At 42.0% G+C, this 13933-nt stretch overlaps 1 protein-coding gene and 1 non-coding gene across 2 annotated transcripts in view; one reads left to right on the top strand and one right to left on the bottom strand.

The window, feature by feature from the left end:
* The window catches only part of LOC119654626, a 34095-nt gene extending 20162 nt beyond the window's left edge, over positions 1-13933 (bottom strand). Inside the window, exon 1 of the mRNA XM_038060098.1 lies at positions 12770-13933. Within this exon, the coding sequence (XP_037916026.1) occupies positions 12770-13413 (644 nt within the window). The 5' untranslated portion in view covers positions 13414-13933. The remainder of the gene's footprint in view (positions 1-12769) is intronic.
* On the top strand, positions 2543-2624 carry Trnas-uga. Its single transcript has one exon. It is a non-coding gene; the product is annotated as a tRNA-Ser (tRNA).

The raw sequence follows: 13933 nt of genomic DNA, 5'->3' as shown, positions 1-13933 counted from the left end.
GTTCAACAGGACGAGGAGGAACCACTAGAGATCTATGAGCGTACCGTACGATAAAAACGCTCGGCATGTTGATAAGAGTGTTTTCCGCACAGTGGAAGGGAAAGAAGTACATATGACAAACCACAAAATATTTTATTTTTGCAACTTCATTTATTATTGTATCTCCCACTTTTTGAGGTAGACTCTGCCTAAGATGGATGGCGTAGACCAGGAGGCCAGACAGCTTTTAGGGATATCGAATTGGTGAACCTTGGCGCAAAACCGGAATGTCTGGAGTTGCTTATTAAGGCAGGCCTAGACCGGTTACCGGTTGTTCCACCGTTGATGAGGTTGATGATCCCCCACTTTTTGCAGAAGTAACAATATGTGATCGAATCTAGTGAGTAAAAACAATATAAATTCATCTCTCGCTTCCTCGGGGGACACCTAGCTCGATAGGCTGGTTTTTCAATCACAACGTCAGCATTTCAAGAAACGACAGAATCACACTTTTGATAAGGCAAGACGCAGGTTTACCAGTCGGTATATTTCTGCTTGTATTGCATCTTTTCCCGGGTTTGCGAACATAATTATTAAAGAAGCTCTTCACATGTTCGGTAAGTAACCAATGCGTGGCATGACGTTGAAGATCTTAATCAGGTGCTTGATAGCATGGAGAGAGAGTTCTTTCACCATTTTACCCGCAATTTGGTTGTAGCCACATCCTTTCTTAGGGTCCAGTTCTCTGGTGATGCGAACAGCATTTTCAACTCTGAAGTGGAGGTTCATTTTAGCAAATGAGGGTGAGCATCACGAAAGTTAAATTTTGTTTTTCACCGGGTTGGCCAGGTGAAAACATTTTCCAAATGAATCGCCAAGGTGGCACCTTTTTCAGCATGACTTTGGACCCAGTCGCCATTTGCTAAGGACAAGGGTGATGAATGTTACTTCGGTCTTTTCAGATTCCTACAAGCTTCCTAAAGAGGATAGAGAAGAGAGTTGGTGAGAAGGTTCAGCTTAAATCGTTTCCCGAAGAATATTTTTAGTGATTCCGAAATCAATACGATCGGTGGTTTTGCGGCAGTCGATTGATCAGTAAGTTGGGTGCCCAGGTGATATGAAATGGTATTCTTTCATAATGCCCAGAACATTCCAAACTGCTTACCTTTCGAATAGATTCCGAAATTGCTTGCAGCTTATTTGAAATTTTGGAGAACAGAATATTGTGCAATAACCGCAGTCAACAGAGATCCTGGAGATGAAGCATCAACAAATAATCTTCACAACCACCTGAAGAACATTATCATTGATACGGCCACAAAGACACTTGGCCCCAGCCGCAAGTCGGAACGGCTGGCTCGACGATGAATATAAACTAGCAATGGAGTGGAAGACTGCTGCATACCGAGTGATGTCCCATTCTCACAGAGACTTATCACGAACTCCGGCGAGCGGAGAAGCGACTTCATAGACGGACAAAGGAAGCCTGGGAGAACAAACAGGTCTATGAACTCGAAAAGTACAGGGAGCAACCGCACCAGGCGAGTTGGAGGTCCCGCCGTTGAAAATTTCTCCTATCTAGGGTCGAAAATCACAACCGATAACAACTATGACGATGAAATCGGCAGACGGTTGTTGGCTGCCCATAGAACCTATTTCAGCTTACAAAAACTGTTCCGCTCGAAACGTCTCAGCATAGCTCTTACTGTACAAGGTTATGATCTTGCCAGTCCTTACGTATTCCTTGGACACTTGGGGTCTTAGAAAAATAACTGCGAACTCTTGACCGCGTTCGAGAGAAGAATCTTCCGAAGAATTTTTGGCCCCCTACAAGAGGATGGACTATTCCGTAGCCTACATAACGACGAAATCTATGAGCGATACCATGACCGTCTAGTTGTGGATAAAATCCGGTTCAACAGGTTCCAGCCCGGAAAGTCTATAAGGGCAATATCAATGGTAGAAAAAGAGGCGAGGGAGACCCTGCCTGAGATGGAGCAATGGCATAAGTCAGGACGCCAGACAGCTTTGAGGGATATCCAATTGGTGGACCTCGCCCAAAACCGGGCTTTCTGGAGTTCCTTATTAAGGCAGGCCTAGACCTAATACCAGTTGTTGCGCCATTGATAATAATGATATTATAATAACTAATCGGGCATCTATGTTTGTTACTAAAATAGGGTCAATTAGATACTTTCACTCACTGCAAGTAACGCCAGTAGGGGGGCAGTAGTTGAGAGAGGCACCTATTCAGCAAAGCTAAGAGGGAAATTGATATTAAATTACTGAATCACTTTTGTCATCTTCTTTATTTGCTTTATGGAACTGTTGCTATCTAACCAGATGTATTTTGAAGTTGGAGAACAACGCTCAATAACATTTAGCCTAATTGGAAAGCAACTGTGTCATTCTGGAGTAACTTGACCTATTCTATTTTTTTCTCTCCATAACATCATGGCTGGCTTCTCCTCTAAAAAAAAATAAATCTTAGCTTTGCAGTTGATTACTTCTTACCGCGCCATATCTCATTGCATGCTAATTCATTAACTAAGGACCTTTGTGAGCTGCGGTGTCCGAGTGGTTAAGGAGATGGACTTGAAATCCATTGGGTTCTACCCGCACAGGTTCGAATCCTGTCTGCAGCGTGGATGCGTACTTTTTTCCTTCAAGTATCCTAGGGTGGCACCCTTAATTCATTTTTGTTTTGAATCTTCATAAACGGCCCTTCCTTCAAATACCTACTGCTATATAAGATGCCACAGCGAGCAAGTACTATCCAGTGTGTTATTCACAAAAAACCTCTAATAATTAAGGCATTTAAAAAGGACCTCAGTGCGTTTGACAGAAAGTTACAATTTAATCTTTACCATATCGATGTTACCAATCAAGCTTCCAGAATGCCTGATCAACCCATGAATATTCATTCTTCTCTGAAATATTTTTTAACTACCCTTCCGCCATATGGTCTCCTTGCCATAATTGCGGTTACCTTACAGTTGAATCAGTTCGAAAGAGGTCGTCTACTAAGTCACTGAATTTTAAATGGAACCCTACTACTTTAGTTCTCTTAATCGAACAGCAGAGATATTTGGCTTGTGCTTCTAAAAGCAGATATAAAGAAAAGCGCTCGACCGTGCGTGTGTAGCTGACAACTCGAGACTCAAAAACCGCGCCTCCTAAGGTCCTGAGGCAAGGAAAACACCGGTTGAGAATGCGATTCGTCGTAGATTTTCCCTTTTGATCGTGACACTAAGGTATTGTTCTACATGTGTGGTCGAGCAGGTATCCTTTTTCGGTTAGGTTTCCGCGATATTCCCCGTTTTACATTTCAAGTTTTGGTTCAGTCCCAAAAGACACTCGAAACTTTTTTAATGACGTCAACGGGACTATGATGCCCAAAAGGACCCTCCGTTCCAAATTCCTAATCCTGGCTAGCGCAGAAGCATGTATCCGCGTGGCGATAGTACACTTCAGCGAACCTGGACTATTTGTGGGTTGACTTTCACGGTCAATTGCACTACTTTCTTAAGGGGGTCATCCCGTGTGTTGGACCCGCGGAATTGAATTTTTTTGGCACCAATTGCATCTAGATATAGTGGGGAATTTTTGGGCAAAGGGATTGTTTGACATTTGTTAGTTATCACATTGGTGTCAAAAATATTCTATTTTTTTGCTCTAGAATAGTGCTCATCATAATCTTGATATTTGTAGTCGTTCGGAAATTATAGTGTTAAACACGTGATAAGTCACATGCCAGATTCATCGGTCCGAATGACGTTCGCATGACTTCGCTAAAAGGACAAGAATTGAAAGCAAGGCTGTACATGTGTTTCTTGAGGATACCTAAGGTCTATGGGTTAGGTATAGCAGATTAATGGTCAGTTACGGTTTTATGGCTAAAAATCGCATTCTACTTTTTAAATGCGTTTTTCTCAGAACTGCATGTTGAAAATCGATTGCCACCATAGTCTAAAATCTATCCAACGAAATTGTCACGACCTATTCAGAACATATTTCTACGGTCCACAAACTAGGATAATTGCGCTTCATTCAGCAATTTTTTTTATTCATTGAAGAAATTGTAACAAAACAACAAAATTCACAAAAAAAAAGTTTAACACGGTACCAAAAATTTAGCTTTTAATATTTTTTAATAATCCTAGCTTGCGGACTGTAGTTAAGTCTGTACGTTAAAATGTCGTTTACTTTTTTCTTTGAGATGATCTCAGCGCCCTCTAGTGTGGCAGCAGAAAAACATCTTTCTTGGAGATGGGTGTATAAATTGCTCTGTATTTCAATAACGAACTATGTGATCGGGCTGGAAAAATTACTGTGAACGCTCAAGATAATAATAAATCTATGGTGAAAAATTCGTATTTGTATCTTTATCCAGTTCTTCACAAAAGATTTAAAAAAAAAGCGAAAAAAACGGCCTTCACACGGGATGACCCCGTTCAGTTTCTGAGATAGCTTTGCCTTCTTAGTTGACTTCGGCCAGCTGTAAGTGCTCCATGACTATCGCACAATCTCATTAATCATTGTAAAAGTTTGCGTGAATATAACCACTTGCAGCTTAGTCCTTTTGCTTCATCCCTTGCTGACTTTCAAAAGGGGGTTTTCGGGACCCTGCTAACAGAAAGTTTGAACCAACTCGATCAACTCATTTGTGTTAAGACTTAATGTAAGCTGTCACTTTTCATAAAACTCAAAGGAAAATGAAAAAGTCGTAGACCCAACCACATATGCTGTGTTTCGGGAACCATTTGAAGATTCCATACTGATAAAGGGATCAAATGGTTCCCGGAATAACTGAAAAATGCTATGTTTTGATCAACAAACATACTCCAGACTCAAAATTGCTGAAAGTCTTGCTTTTTGAATTAAGCTAAGGCCGAAGTATCATAGTAAATGGAATATCAAATTTGCATGTTCTTACTGGAAAAAGGCAACCAAGGGATGTCTTCTCTGGAAGCCAAAGTTAAAAAAGATGTGATTGCGGCAGATACATATCAAAATTAAAAGCCGGGGTGGGGGTTAAATAGCAAAATATAGAGATACACTATTATTAATTTGATTGGAACAGTTAGCGCGATAAAAATAATTTTGAGACCTAAGGGGTATCAGGTATCAAAATTTTTTCAAAATTTTTGATTACGTACTTCCCAACCGGTTGGCGAAATCCAATCGGCAAGAACATGAAGGTTGAACTTGGTCGAAAAATGAGAACCCCTACCGAGGCGATTGATATTTCAGCGGGGGCGGTATGTCATTAGAAAGGTGAGAGCTAACTCTGATCTTCGAGACTGACCGAAGATCAAATTTTCAACAAGATCTGAAGATGCGCGCTTAAAAGCATACGATCTCCAGCACTAACATCCTTATGAGGTCACTTCTTTAGAAAAGCAGTTAAAGTTGCATAATTTACAGGAGACATCTATTCATCACTTCGTCTCCCCGTAATCAGAATATGATAGTAAGTTCCACATGGTTTCTACATAAGCTCATACACAAAAGAACTTGGGCATCTCCACATGCTGGCAACCAGGGCGACCATGTGCTTATTTGGAAAATATAGATATCTAAGATGTTCGATGATCATACATATGGAGGCATCAACTGCGACTTTGATCACTATTTAGTGAAAACACATATCGTATATCTACACTGAGCGAAAACAAAGCCACAGTCCGCAAAGAAAAGAGATAATCAATAACCTGGAAAATAACCTCCTGAAGCAACACTAGGAGAGAACCAGGGAGAAGAAGGAACCATTGATTTGATTAGAAGCACTAGAACTAGAAAAATTAGCACAATAACCTTCGAGCAATAGCCAATAGAATACTAAGGAAAAAGAGGAGACGCCATATTGACAGAGCAAGCTTAGAAGGCAGGGAAAAGGATAAAAAGTAGATTCCCACCTCAAATATATATGTGTAGACGTATAAATGGCAGAAAAAATGATGGTGGGGGTCGCACTTTGCCGATTAGACATAATACCAACAGATGACTTTGCAACCAACACGCAGCAATAGATGATATGCTCGTGGAGCTATTGAGAGAGGATTACAATTGAGTGGAATTGGTCATCCACATACCTAGCAAATATGGAAGGAAAAGGTATTCTACAAAAAAAGGCGGCAAGATTTCATTCAACAATTATAAGCAAATCTCGCCTCTGTCTTGAGTCAATAAAGTATTCACTTAAATTGTGGAAAACAGGTTGAAGCCCTATACGGAAAAAACTGATAGGGAATATCAGGGTTGCTTCAGAGTTGGAGGAGAAGTAGTCAACAATAGATCAGCTCAGCATCATGAAACAAGTACTCCAAAAGTATTGGGAGTTCAACGTTGATATCTTACAAATACTCATCGACTTCAAACAAACAGTTTGGCATGCCAACAAAACAAGTTTGCCTCATAAAAGGAGCCTTTGCAGAGCCAACTTAGCAAGTACCACTTAAAAACAGTCTGACTGATCCGTTTCTAATACAAAACAGTCTCAAGCAGAAAGATGCGATGATTCCGATGCTCTTCAGCTTACTCCTTGAGCACGCGATTAGAAAAATCCCCGCTGATTCAAAAGGTTCTTAGGTCAACGCAGAGGTAGCATACACCGATGACACAACACATTGTCACACTGGCTCCTCAGTGCCAAAGAAACCCTCGTAAAGCTTGCCAATGCTGCGAAGGAGGTAATATCAAGAGGAACAAACAGAGGAGCACGAAGCTCCTGGTATATAAAATAACTATCAGGCCTGTGTTTGATATGGAGCTGACGCTTGGACTTTGAAACAGGTTTCTGAGAAATCGTTAAATACCCTTCAAAGGAACCCTAGGAGCAGTTTGGAAGGATAGCGATTGGTGGAAGCAGGAGAACGGGTCTATAAATTAGCCCCTTTCGGACCCTCCATCTGCAACCAATATAAAAGCTAATATCGGACCCTTCATTTGATACCTCACATGAATATACTCGGTGAAAAACTAAATGTAGAATAATGCAACTCCCTGTATTCCGAGGATTCACAGGTCCCAACTTTTCATCAAGTTACGTTTCAATAGGAGTAATCGCTTCTGAGAAAGTGGGTATGACAGACAGACCGGTGAGAAGTTTTCCAGATCTCCCATCAGGTGTGAGCAGTCGGTGGATAAGGGCATACCAGTTGATGTGTAAATATGTGTTCATGTACTTTCCTTTTCTGACTGTCGATAGGCACTTATTTGCTCATCTCTGGTGCGTAGACCAAAATGGCAGTGGAAAGGATAGCGAGAAAATAAAACCAACATCCAAGAACGAAGAACGAAGAAATTTACTGTGCAGGGACTCGAAACCACAGAACCGGCAGCTTTTGGGAGTGAACAAGCAGGTTCCCGGGCGTCGGTATCTCTCGACCGCAGTGCCTCGCTAGTGGACAATTTGGCCGCCGTGGCACCAAACGCTACAAGTGTTTTAGATTTGGAGAAGGAGGTGTTCAAACGAAGCACAACTCTGTCAAGAATGATGGGTTGAAAGGAAGCGGGCCAGAAGGGGCGATTTCAATACAAACCACATCTTCTCAATGAGTATTCCAGAGTTAGCAAATACATCCATTGAGGAGAACCTTATCAAATTACTATCTCCTCCAATGCCAAATTCGGCAAAATAGAAAGCTTATGGAAGATTAGCAAACAATAAAGGTGAATGAGCCTGTAAAAGAAATAATCCACCGAGAACAGAGCCCTGATCCGGAAGAACCGCCTTTCATGCACCTTGGAGCTAACATAGTTGCGCTATTCGAATTTATTAACGAAAAGCACAACGTGCACCACGCTATTAAGAATATGCATCAGGGAGCTCTAAAACAGATCGCAAAAAGAAGGAAGAAGAGATAAGGAAAAGCCGAAACCTGCTGCCCCTACAGCACACAGAGCTAAATGACACCAAACCGCAAGGTCACCGACCCCGGGCCAAGTGAAAGAGTGCGGTACAAAACGGGGGAACTTTTAAGGAATCGACAGGCGCAACAACAAATGGAACTGAAAGTTCATAAAAAGGAAATATGTGCCCAAAGTGGAAATATCGGCTAACGAAACGAAACTCAAGGAAAATAAGAACGATAAATGGACTCAAATCGTAAACAAAAAGATACAGAGGAAACCAAAGTCCGAATTCTCCTAGAGACAATTGTAATCTCCAACAAGGGAAATCTATCGTAAGCAAAGATAATAAAAAGGTCAAAGCTGACCCCTACTTAAGAGACCTATGGCGAAATATCAGCAAAATCCGAAGGGCCCAGAAAAGGGTTCTCAGGTTTGAGCTGAAAAAATCCAGGGTGGGAAAAATGACGGCTTTCGTACCCAACATAAATTCGCCTGAGGAGAATGTCGCGGTACTTTCCCAAAAACATGACATCAATATACAGTCACCCGGGCAAAGAGTAGAAAACAAGTCGGGAAACCGGAAGCTGGACGCTTCATGTACGAAAAGTTTTGTGTATTTCTTAGTACGTAGCACGTAATATATCCATATATTATGTGAGAGTATCCACTTTCGGGTGATATTGACATTCATAGTCTTCAATTTTCAAAGAGGCAACAAATTTGAGGTATTATAACTTTGTTAGTAATAGTGCGATTTCTACCAAACTTGGTAAAATCATGCTCTATATTATAGCCTATATCGTTGCAATTGCATGGTACTAGGATGAACTTAAGGGGGGTTTCTAACCAATTACAAAAAATTGTAGTAATATATTATTATTAACTTTATTTAAACAGATATCTGGATGGAAGGTATTTCGGAGCCCATGCACCATATAATGGCAGCCTCCTGATTTTTTTCAGATTTTTCGGTTTGATAGTTTCTGAGAATGGTCCCCTTAAAGAAGTGATCAATTTCAACCCCCCGCGCTCCCCACCCTTCCAACAAATGTCAAAACTAAGATCGGCTTTGAAAAGTACTAATCGAGACCTTTAATTTGATACCCCACATGACTATATTTGATGAAAAAAATTTTACACTCCCCTTTTGCATGTATGGGGACCCCCCCTTAAATTCGACGTAAAAGGATGTAATTCACTGTATGCGTGAGCCTTCACAATTCCCACCTTTATACAAAATTTGGTGTCAATCGCTATAACCGTCTCCGAGAAAAATGCGGGTGACGGACAGACAGACAGTAAACCGATTTTAATAAGGTTTCGTGTTTACACAAAACCTTAAAAAGAAGAAGATCTCGATGAACAAGTATTCATGTTGGAGGAATTCAGAGAAGAATCCATCGTGATTGTGAGAAAAACTTACGATGGCACTTAAGCGGCCACAGTGCGACTGCCATTAGAATTGAATGGATTGTTTGCCGTCTAAGGGAACAGATCTCTCTAAAGAGGTGCTTCAAATTCCTCAAGTTTCGAATCCCTGAAGTTTTGGGGAAGAAGGCAGGCACTACCGACATTGACTGTTCCGATCGATATTGACGCAACTGGTAAATGCCCGGAATTAAGGAGGCGTTAACTGCAATGACAAAATCAGTAATCCTCAATGATTGCAGGGTCGCACAGCATTTGCTTGTGTAGATTACTTACGAATCTGCGATGGATATTGCCGTCATAAGTGAACTATACAGAAGCCTTGATGGTTGCAGATTGGACCCGTGGAGCGGCGATATGGGCATGCGATCGCTAAGCCTTACAATATACCATGGGTCAAGCAGCTTTGTGCGGGAAAAATAATCGGTAAATTCATATACAGCTGCTATTCCCAACCAAGACTCACATAATCTGAATTTCAAGACCTATTAGACGGTCTAGTTCTCGATGCAAAGAGACGAAGTCCAAAGGTCCATCGAGTGGTGCAGCAAAGAGGCTAATCCAAAGGAGCGGTGCTTATTAGAAACATTTTCCCATATAAGTATAGTTTTAGCCAACGAACGTGATGTAAGCACTTATCGGAAAGGGGGGTTCAGTTCAATTTTGGATCTGACTTTTGTCAGTCCTGCTCTGGCACGTAGTATGTCCTGGCACGTTTTCGAGGACTTCACGTACATCGACCACCAGCCAATCATCTTTGAACTATGAATAGAGCGACAGGGCAGTAGATCCGTACCCCGAAAAGACCACCACAATGGTCTTCAAAAGCAATGTATGAGTAAACCTTCAAGAAGGTGTGCGTAGACCAGCCTAGCAAGGCAGGCAACTCCACGGATAGAGCTCTCCATGCCACAAAATGCGTCGCTAAAAGATGTGACGCATTAATGCCTTAACGCCTCACTAGAAGACCCAGTTATTGGTGGGATGGTGAGCTGGCCAGCCTTCGATCGACTTGCCACCGAGCCAGACGAACAACCGAGAGGGCAGTAGTTAAGACCAATCAGTGGGAAAAGGAGAACGCCTATAACGACGGCCACAAGAACCTCAAGCTCGTCATCCATGCGGAAGAAGAAGAGCGCTCATTTCTCCAGATAACGTGCCCTGCCCTCTTGCTAAAAATCATCCAGGGGTTATTTCCCCAGGAAGAGGGGCCACTGACACGTTGCAGTGACCACTGAAGATGGCGCCGGTTTCGACGGTCACCAGAGAGCTATTGGTAATCTACGGTAGAATAAGCGGCAATAAAGCCCCGGGTCTGAACGGCATACCGGATATGTTTGCCGGGTTGTTCGAAGCGTGCATATCTGAGGGGATATTCCCTACAGCATGAAAATGACATAAGCTGGTATTGATACGGAAAACTGGTAAAACTCCAGTTGAACCGTTCTCCTAATGGCCCCTATGTCTTCTAGAAACTATGGGGAAAATGTTAGAGCGCGTAATCTACGATAGGTTGCTCCCGGTCGTCGACAGCCAAGCAGGTCTCTTAGATCAGTAGTATGGTACGCTGTTTCCGGGAGTATTGAACAGGGTTCCGTACTTGGCCTGCTGCTGTAGAACATCGTGTACAACTATGTGTTTAATCTTCCAATTGTGGAGGAGGCCACAGTGGTGGATTACACGGACGGCATAGCGAAGCGATAGGTGCTGTAAAGGGTTGGTAGAGAGTTCTGATTAGATCATTGCGGAGGAAAAAAACCCAAACGGTCCTTATCAACAAGCGTTGTAAAGGAAATTATGTCCGAATTCAAATTGGAAATCTTATCATTGCCATTAAATACTTGGAAGTGATGATAGAAGCCAAGTTTAGTTGTAAGTAACGGATGCAGTATGCTTGCGACAAAGGATCCACTGCAAGTGTGATCCTGGCGAGGACGATGAAGAACGTAGGAGGGACACGGTAGGGTTCTAGGTTGCTTATAGTCAGGGTGGGGAGGTCGATCTTGCACTACGCAACCCCAGTTTAGCGCTAACAAACTGAGTGTAGTCTACTGAAAAACAACTCTAGGGGTGTCCTCTGCCTTCAGGAGTGTTTCAGATGATGCAGCGTTCGTCATCGGATTGATATCGTGGCAAATTAGATGACGAGCATATATAACGTCTCGAGAAAGGGTCGGTGAACACACAGGCTCATACCTGCCGTCAAGGAGTGATTGGGCAGACGGCACGGCGAGATCAATTATAATCTTACACGGGGGAATAACCCCACGGTGCATTGAGGATATCGCCATCACCTGTAAAGGTTTGAACTGGATATCTCACCTGATCGCCTAAATTGCGGTGGAGTCTCAGTGGACCCATACAGAGTAGACTGCGAAAGTCAGAGGAGACGAGAAAAGCGCGGTTACGTATGCCGAGGGGACCAAGCTAGAATAAGTTAACTCCACCTGGTGATGGAATAGCTTGTGGTGGTTCCACGGGACAAGTTTTTATGGGTGAAAATCCCACACAGAGGCGTGTCTAGGCCAATGACTAAGCCATTTTAATAAGGTTAACAACTCAATTATTTCTAGCCATTGACTTTTGTATTTATTTTAGATCATTGCAAAATTGTTCACGAGTGCAAAGAACATTTCGAAATTTCGAAAGCAAAAAAAGGAAATACGTTTTAAATCGACTGCAATGACTAATATGTGATCTATGGTCGTGAGTGCGTATTGCGATGTATAATTCATAATTGCAAAATACAGTGAAAAGCAACGACACATTTCTTATCGTTTCTAATAAATACATTCACTTATCCATATCACTACATTTCGAACTTATTCTGTTCCATTGACGCAGAATTTTGGCGGATATGCACTCCAATCATGCGACTCATATGAAAAAAAAACACGTTATAGACGCCTCCTTTGTTCAGAGTTTCTTCATCACAAAAGAGCTTCTTTTTGTAGCAAATACGGGCGTAATATAATAATGATATACTACTGAATAAGTGAGCCCTGGAAAGGGTACTTTATTTTCAAAAATGACTGCCTAATTGGCAAGGGTTCAGTTGAATTTATTCTTAATTTTTAAATTGCATTCATACAAAAATTCATTTTTTTTTTACTTTTCAGCAAGAAATGATCCAATTTGTATCTAAAAATAATATCTGTGGTGATTCGACCGATTTCTTGACATATTTTCTGGAAGAGTAATTGTTTTTATGAGATATTTGCTATGAAGATTACAGTAACGCAAATAAAAACCACAATTCAAATGATAAGGTCAGTCAGATACCCAAGGGTGGACCATTTCTGTTGCTAGTGAGGGCAGAGAGGCTTTCAAAGTCGATCAAGATTTCGTCTCCATTTAAACCTAATCTCACTCGGCAATAACACACTACAAACCTCTGATATTCAAATTAAATTTACTTTCGCTTATCATCGGAGTCTATCTTATGAATTTAACAGTCTGTCGCTAATGTAAGCATTTAATGAACAGAAATAGAACAGTTCCATACCTGAAACCAATACCACCGCCACGCAGTGTATGGACGCCGCTATCATGCAGATAACTGCTATCAGCTCCGCTTGTGTGAACGTAGTTGCTATCATCCTTCGTGTAGACTTCGTCGACTGATATCTCTGGTATTTCAAGCTCAACCCTAAACTTGCTCGGTGATTGTGGAGGTTCATCTAGATCCGCTTGCTCAACACCATTTTCTGTATCAACTTCTTCAGATTCACCAAAATCATCAACTTCATCTTCCGAGGGCACTTCACTATCTTCTTGCGACATATCCGTTTGATCCTTTCCGGAATCTCGTTTCGATTTCGGTACTATTTCAGGTATGAATCGCGGTGGTGGACGGTATTTGAATTCACTTTCGATATTTTCGAATTTGAGGCGCATTTGTTGAACATGTGACAATTCCTTGCCAGCTTTTTGGGCCGAGCAAAGAGCGAAACCGTATTCACTTTGCGAATTCACTGAATAGCTGATTTTCATGGAGGAGCTCGATGATGAGGCGACTGAGTCCACCGATCGCGCATCACTATCGATCCGGTCATCATCTCGCTTATTGTAGTGATGATGGTAATGATGATGCTTGTGATGATGGTTTAAGTGGTTCTTGATGTAGCCAAAATCATTGCTCTCCCCCATTTCAGACGCGAATCGTTCCCAGGTCGCACCGACAGAACACGCGATTCAATAATTACTACTCCCCGTCGAGCGTGTAAGCGCTAAGAATAGTATTGGTGACTCTACACCAGCAATGACCCTCAACACTATTGAATCAACAAAATATCTATACACAGCGCACTTCTGCCGAAATCAGCGAAAAAGATTTCTTTGAATTTATTAAATTGCTCCACTGCCTGGCTGTGTCGATGTTTTGATTCTCCCACGCACCACGCAAAACCAAGAGTCCCCAAGAAAATGGCAACAAGCTCACGACTTAGCGATCGCGAGTGTCGCTAAATATTTCGATATTTTGATCGCGTATGGAATAATACTAAATATGTTGCACTTGGGGCTAAATTGCCTTGAGAGTGCGCGGCTGCCTCACAAGGTGTGCTACTCGCAAAGCTCAGATAGTTCAGATCTCTCAATCGCGCAAACGGCGTCTTGGCAGCGAATATCGTCAGTCAACTGAGAAACTCGATAAAACTAGCGAAGTTGC

The sequence above is a fragment of the Hermetia illucens genome, chromosome 4 (genome assembly GCF_905115235.1).
Source record: "Hermetia illucens chromosome 4, iHerIll2.2.curated.20191125, whole genome shotgun sequence".
NCBI lineage: Eukaryota > Metazoa > Arthropoda > Insecta > Diptera > Stratiomyidae > Hermetia > Hermetia illucens.
This window is presented reverse-complemented; position numbering and strand designations above follow the sequence as displayed.